General features: G+C 59.3%; 1 protein-coding gene across 1 annotated transcript; it reads right to left on the bottom strand.

Moving 5' to 3' along the window:
- Positions 1 to 2522: 2522 nt before the first annotated feature.
- Positions 2523 to 5476, bottom strand: LOC149287013 (frizzled-9-like). The gene has a single exon (XM_089493325.1). It carries the CDS (start codon positions 5416 to 5418, stop codon positions 3646 to 3648), a length of 1773 nt encoding a protein of 590 aa, XP_089349451.1. The 5' UTR covers positions 5419 to 5476; the 3' UTR covers positions 2523 to 3645.
- Positions 5477 to 6815: the final 1339 nt, after the last annotated feature.

Raw genomic sequence — 6815 nt, 5'->3', positions numbered from 1 at the left:
GGCCTTTCTGCGTTTCCTTTGAGCAGAGTGGGCCTTGGCTCGGAAGTGGGGGCTGCCAGGGGACCCTTGCCGAACCTGTCTGCCAGACGCACCCAAGGCTTCGGTCAAAGGCAACCCTCTTCTGCCCTGGTTCCTTCCCTTGGAGTTTCCCCTCCTCTCCCTGTTCCTTTGAGTTGGTCTCCATGATGGTCTTAGTAACATAGACTTTTCCCCACCAGCTGGGGTGCCGTCTTGTATGCGCTCGCTGAGAAAGAAGACCAAACGCATGTGCGTGCGTGCGTGTGCTCGCTCTCCCTTCTGTGGGCCCTTTTGCCCAAGGCACAGTGCCAGCAAGGCCTTAGTCTGGCCACTGTGTCTGCTGGGCGTTGGAGTCCCTCTGGATGCCTCCCTGGGGCATCTGTTCTACGGATGTTGCTCTGTGGCTTCATGTGGGCTCTGACTTGAGAGCTATCCCTTCTTCTGTTTCCCTTCTGTTCAGGGAAGTTTGCCATTGGCATTGAGGGCACTCGGGGGGGGGGGGTTGCCTTGGGACCAAGGAGAGGGGCTGGAGCAGCTGGGGGCAGTGGGCAGCACCGGTTGAGATTTTAAAATGCCCAGCATTTGAGCTCCTCTGTTTTATTATCAAGGCCATCATCATCCAGGGCTGGGAACGGTGTGGATGGCCCTCTGGATGACGTTGGGCAACAGCTCCCAGGATTCCTGGCCATGGCAGTGCCAGCTACAACCAACGGGACTTGGCAGTCCAGCGTCTGGGAGCCCACTTGGTGCCCATCCTGGAAGCTGGAGGGCAATGGATTGAGAGAGCGAACGCTGAGGGTGTTGTGGGTGTGTGTGGAAGTTGAAGCCTGCGCTGAGCCTCAGTTCTCAGACAGTGCCAGCCCCTCACCATTGCACTGAACCCCCAAAGTGTGGGGCTGGTGGTTCCATATTGTACCTTTTAACCAGAGAGGATGCCTTTGGCTTTGTGCCTTCGGTGCTTCCCTGCATGGCTCAGAAGTCAGAGGCTGGCTTTTCACCCAGGTGCCCCTTTTCTGTGGTGAAGGGGGGCATGGGGAGCGGTGTGGGTCTGGTTTGCTATTGCTGCGGCACAAACCATCTGCTCACCGCTGTGCTCATGAATGGCCCATTTGTGCTCCTTTGCAACCACAAGTGTGCAACCTCAGCTGGCCCTCCAGCCCTGGGCCAGACCCAGCAAGCAGCGCCAGTGGGGCCAGGGGGAGGCAGGCAGGCCGCCTCTGCTTCTACCACCCAGGGCCTTTGGGGGGGCAGCCTTGTGGAAATGGCTCCAGGCTTTCACCCCCCACCCCCCCGCAGCCGTTGCCTCTTGGCCATGTCTGGAAACCCACATACATTTCAGCAAGGAGGGGACCCCAGTTTTAAGGAGCAGGCTTTTGAGGGGAAGCCATCCTGAGGCCGGGCATGGGCCTGGCAGCCAGGACCACAAAGTGGGGCAAAGCCTATTGCCTGCCAGCCAACTTTCATAACGTTTTGCAGAACCTGGCTCCTGGCCCAGATCAGGTTAAGACGCCCCATCCTAAACCAACTCTTCAACTGTCCTTGCTGCCCTTTGGAGACCCCTAGCGTGGCACCGAAGGGTGGGCCAAGTGGCTGCCTGGCAGGAGGCGGGTTATAATCAAGCCTGGTGGGGTGGAAGCCACCCCAAAGCCAAGGCCAGGGGGCAAATCAATTGTGATCCCCTCCTAACTTTGCTTCTTTCTCTTGTAGACTTTTTGGGAGGGAGGCAGGAGGAGGCAGCCAGCCAGGACCAAGTGGACAGATCTGAACCACAGGTGCCATGATGGGAGAGTCTGTGTTGGGGAGGCACTCCAAGGGCCCTAAATCCCCTTGTAGCCCCCTCCCTCCCCATGGCTTGCCCTTGAGATGAATGGCTGCCTCAGGATGAAAGGGGAAGCCCCCCCCCCCCCCCATTTTCATATGAAAGCAGCCTGGACAAAGGGAGGCTGGGGAGGCTGCCCCCTTTCCCCTCCCCAGCCCCAGATCAAAGGGCCAGGGATGGATGGAGGCTTCTTTGGGAGGCCTCCCTTGCTCTCCTGCTGGGCTTTGCAACTGCAAAGAGGGCAGGAGAGTGGGTCAAGCCTGGTTTTTATTGAGAAGCCTGCTCTGAGCCTCTGCCCTCTTGCATTTGAGTCCCAAAAGGGCATCTGGATGGGGAACCCCTTGAGCTGGAAGGAAGGAAGGAGCACCCCTTTGTTGCCGGAAGGAGCTGCCGTGTTTTTAAAGCCCACCCGTATTTTGAACAATACGGCAAACATCCTCTGAACAAACTTGACTTGGAGGCGCACAACAATATTACGAAAGGCCCCTAGTCAAATATGCTGGAAGCCATTGCCCCTTGTTTTGAACATTTGGGTGCGTCTTAGGGCCAGCATTGTTGCAGACAGTTCCTAAAGTTTAGGAGTTGGGGGGTTGCGTTTAGGTGAAATTTCCCTCTACGTTTTTGCAGGTATAGAAAATGCATGCGCATCTGTGTGCATTGGTATCTTTTATTTTTAGTTGCTCGATAAAAAATATTCGCCGGCGAAGCCTGCGATTCGAGGCACCTCTGTGTGAGGACACAGGGACGTTTCCCAACGCAAACCCACGCCCCGTGTCCCCACCGGCTTTATCTCCTCAGGCCCCCAAAGCGCCCCCGCTTGGCTGGAAGGCTGGTCCCTCCTGGGCTCCTTTGAAGGCCAGAGAAGGGCCACCTCCTCCTCCATCCCTTCCTCCTCCTGTCTCTGGTCTCTTTGGCAGCAAAAGGCACACATATAAAATAGAATAGAGGATCCCTTGCAGGCATTGGGTTGGGGGTCCCCACGGCAGCCTTGTTCAGTTGGGGGGGCCCTCAAGCAGGACCGGAGAAGGGGCCGGAGGAGACCCACAGAGCCAGACTGGTGACCATCCCAGCCCCTCCTCAATTACTCTTTGGGGCAGATGGGCCGCAGGAGAGCTGCTAGTCTCAAGGGAACCGGGAGGGGGGTGGTTAGAGTGGCACTCTGGGCCCAAGTGGGGCCTTTTGAGCCTGAAAAGGCAGCTGGACTCTCCTCTGTCGGAGGCAGGCTTCAGCTACAGACCTCCAGGGCAGCCTTTGGGATGACCCCCCCAAACCCCACAATGGTTTCTAAGCCTTGGGGTCCAGAGGAAAGGGAAGTGGTGCTCTCCCCCACAAATACTACAGGAGGATGATGGTCAGTGTGTTGGCAGCCAGAGGGTCACAAGGTGGGCAGCGGGTGGCATTGTTGTCCTGCGATAAGTATGTGTGACCTCTCTCCTCCAAAAGCCACACTCTCTCTGGCCCCTTGACTCTGGGAAGTCTGGCCCAGACCCCACTCCCCCCAGAGACCCACGGCTGGGTCCTGACCAGCAGCCCTCCTGTTTGCCCTGAATTCCTTCAGAGACCCCCCCCCCAGCCTGGCTTGGAACAGCTCTTTCATGAGGTCTTTCCTCCCTCTCTCCCCAGTCCATGGTCTTCTTTCAGGATGAGAGGGACACCCCAAAGGGACCCTCTGGAAATAAATTACAGCCTTAAATAAAAGGGGGGGGGGGGGCGCTCTGGCTTTTGTGGGAAGGCTGTGCCAAGCTCTCCTTTCAGGGGTCTCTCGAGGAAGACACCCTTGTGCCCCCTCCTTCGGTGTCCCTTTGGCCTCAGAGTCGGGTGGCTCCGTCCATCTGGGGATGATGGGGCTGATGGTGGGCGAGGAGGGCCTTGGGGGCTGCCTTGGGGGTCTCCCCGTTCCCTCCTTCTTCTTTCTTGTCCTTGTTCCTGCAGAGAAGTCTGTGCCAGGAGTGGAGGGTCTTCCCGCTCCAGACCCAGGCCCCGCTGGCGATGCCCACGGCGAGTGCCATGAAGATGCGGAGGAGGACCAGGGCCGGCGGAGGGATGGAGCTGCGGAGGGAGCAGTCCTGGGGCTCCCGGGGGTCCCTCGGGGGCCGGCAAGGGCTGCGGAGGGCACGGAGGGCCCAGGCCTCCAGGTGGGCGCCTTCGTAGGCGAAGCAGGCCAGGACGGCGGCGGCGGGGACAGTGTAGAGGACGGAGAAGAGGCCCAGGCGCAGCATCAGCCTCTCCAGGCCCCGGGCCCCGGAGCCCCCCAGGCGCTGCTTGAGGGCCCTTCGGATGCGGAAGAGGGCCGCGAAGCCCCGCAGCAGGAAGGCGCTGCCGGCGGCCAGGTAGGCCCCCAAAGGCAAGAGGACGAAGGCGGCCAAGGCGGCGGGCTCCGGGGCCACGAAGCAGAGCCCGGTCAGCTCCTCTGCGGCCACTTGCCGCAGGGCCAGGGCGGCCAGGGCCTGGAGGGCAGGCAGGCCCCAGGCTCCCAGGTGGAAGTAGGCGCTGCGGGCCTCGATGGCCTCCCGGCCCCACTTCTTGCCGGCCGCCAGGAACCAGGCCAGGGTCAGCACCAGCCACCAGGCCGACCCAGCCATCAGGGAGTAGTAGAGGAGCAGGAAGGCCAGGGCGCAGGGGACGCTCTCGGGCCCGGAGCGGATCCAGTAGTAGGCCTGCTGTCCCTCCGGGTGGCCTTCCTCTGGGTGGCCTTCCTCGTGCTCTTCCTTGGCGCAAGCGATGCGCTCTGCCCCAGCAAAGCCCCGGAGGAGGAAGGCGGCGGCGTAGAGGTTGGAGCAGAGCGAGAGGAAGACGATGGGCCTCTCTGGGTAGCGGAAGCGCCCGGGGTCCAGGAGGAAGGTCAGCCCCGTGAAGGCGGTGGAGGCGAAGCACAGCCAGGACCAGCCCCACATCCAGCCCAGCGCCAGGGCCTTGTCCCCCGCTGACCACAGCAGGTCCACCCCGCCTCCACAGCGGGCCACACACCGGCCCCGCTGGGCCACGAAGACGAACTTGGGGCCCTCGGGGCAGTCGTGGGCCGGCGGGGCGGAGGACGGGGAGGACGGCCGTGGAGGGGGCTCCAGGGGTAGCATGCCTTGGCCCCGGGGGGCCTCCGGGGAGGAAGAGGCGGCTGGGGGGTGGTCCCCCTGGTCCTGGTCCTGAGGATCTTCCATGCAGAGGGCCTGGGGGTCGTTGCTGGTGGGCAGGCGCTGGCAGTCGAGGGCCGGGGGCCAGGCGAAGTGGAAGAGGGCCAGGACTGGGGCGCAGCGTCCTCGGGCGGCCTCGCACATGGGGCGGCAGGCGGGGATGGCGCGGGGCAGCTGCTCGGTGCACATGGGGGCGAAGAGCGAGCAGAGCAGGAAGCGCAGCCGGGGGTCGCAGCCGTAGGCCACCAGCGGAGCGAAGGCCTGGAGCTGCAGGGCCGCCTCGCCCTGGTCCCAGTGGCCCAGGAGGTTGGGCAGCCGGGTGCGGTTGTAGCCGATGCCTTGGCACATGGCGATGGAGATGGGCTCACAGCCCCCGGCCCCGGGGCCCCGGCGGAGCCCCCCAGACCCCGCGGGGACCCACAGCCACAGCCACAGCGCCCCCAGCCACAGCATCGCTACCGCATCGCCCCACCGACCAGGACCAGGAGGAGGAGGACGACCCCGGAGGACATCCTCCCTCTCCCTCCGCTGGACGCCGACTGAGCCTCTCCTGTCTGTGTCTCCGCGCTCGGACCGGGAAGGGGCGGGGAAAGGGGCGGGGCCACGGAGGGAGAGGGAACGCCCCTCAACCCAAGGCCTTGGGAAGGGTCTCCGGAGGAGGAGGAGGAGCCCGGAATGAATGAATGGATGGATGAATGAATGAATGAATGGCTGCCTCCTCCCCGTTTGATCCAAGGCTCCTCGGAGAAGGAGGGAGAGAACGAGAGAGAGAGAGAGAGGGAGAGGTAAGTAAGTACATAGAGGATAGTGTGAGAGTGGGCGGATGGATGGATAGTGTGAGAGATGACAGAGAGATAGAGTGATAGTGAGAAATGATAGATACATAGATAGAGTGATAGTGTGAGAGAGGATAGATAGATAGATAGATAGATAGATAGATAGATAGATAGATAGATAGATGATAGATAGATAGAGACATAGATAGATAGATAGATAGATAGATAGATAGATAGATAGAGACATAGATAGATAGATAGATAGATAGATAGATAGATAGATAGATAGAGACATAGATAGATAGATAGATAGATAGATAGATAGATAGATAGATAGATAGAGACATAGATAGAGACATAGATAGAGACATAGAGTGATAGTGTAAGGACAGCTAGATAGGGTGAGAGATGACAGATAGATAGAGTGACAGAGTGATAGTATGGGATAGAGAAATAGATATTGTGAGATAGATAGATAGATAGATAGATAGATAGATAGATAGATGATAGATAGATAGATAAGAGAGAGAGAGAGAGAGTGACAGAGTGATACTGTGAGGATAGACATATAGATAGATAGCTGACTGTTCCTCAGGAAGTTCCATTTCCCAGAGCAACCTGGAGAGGGAAAAGTTAACCCCAAATCAGGGGGAATACTGGCCCAGAGCTTTAAAGACCCACACCTTCTGCTTTAATGTGTCCCAATGTGCTGAAGTCTTGCTCTTGTCCAGTGGGCCCTGAGTTGGGATCCAAGGGGGTCAAAGAAGTGGGGTTTGGGGGGGTGGGAGGGAGGGAGGGTCCACGGCCTCCCCCAGAGTCTAGGAGGAGCCTGGGAATGGTTCCCCCTCAAAAGTAACTTCCAGCTCAGTCTCTGGTTCTTGGCCTCCATTTAATGCTGGGTCTGGGGCCCAAAGGAGATGCTGAGATGAGCAGCCACCCAGGGAGTGGGTTATGAGATGGAAGAAAAACCTATAGCCCTCATATGGAGTCATAGACAGTCATCAGTCTATCCTCACACTGTCTGTCTATCTATCTTTCTATCTATCTATCCTTACACTGTCACTCTATCTGTCA

This window comes from Sceloporus occidentalis, unplaced genomic scaffold (genome assembly GCF_023333645.1).
Source record: "Sceloporus occidentalis isolate IW3139 unplaced genomic scaffold, rSceOcc1.0.p SCAF_64, whole genome shotgun sequence".
In the NCBI taxonomy this organism is placed as follows: Eukaryota; Metazoa; Chordata; class Lepidosauria; order Squamata; family Phrynosomatidae; genus Sceloporus; species Sceloporus occidentalis.
The sequence above is the reverse complement of the archived record's forward strand: the minus strand, read 5'-3'. Positions and strand labels throughout refer to the sequence as shown.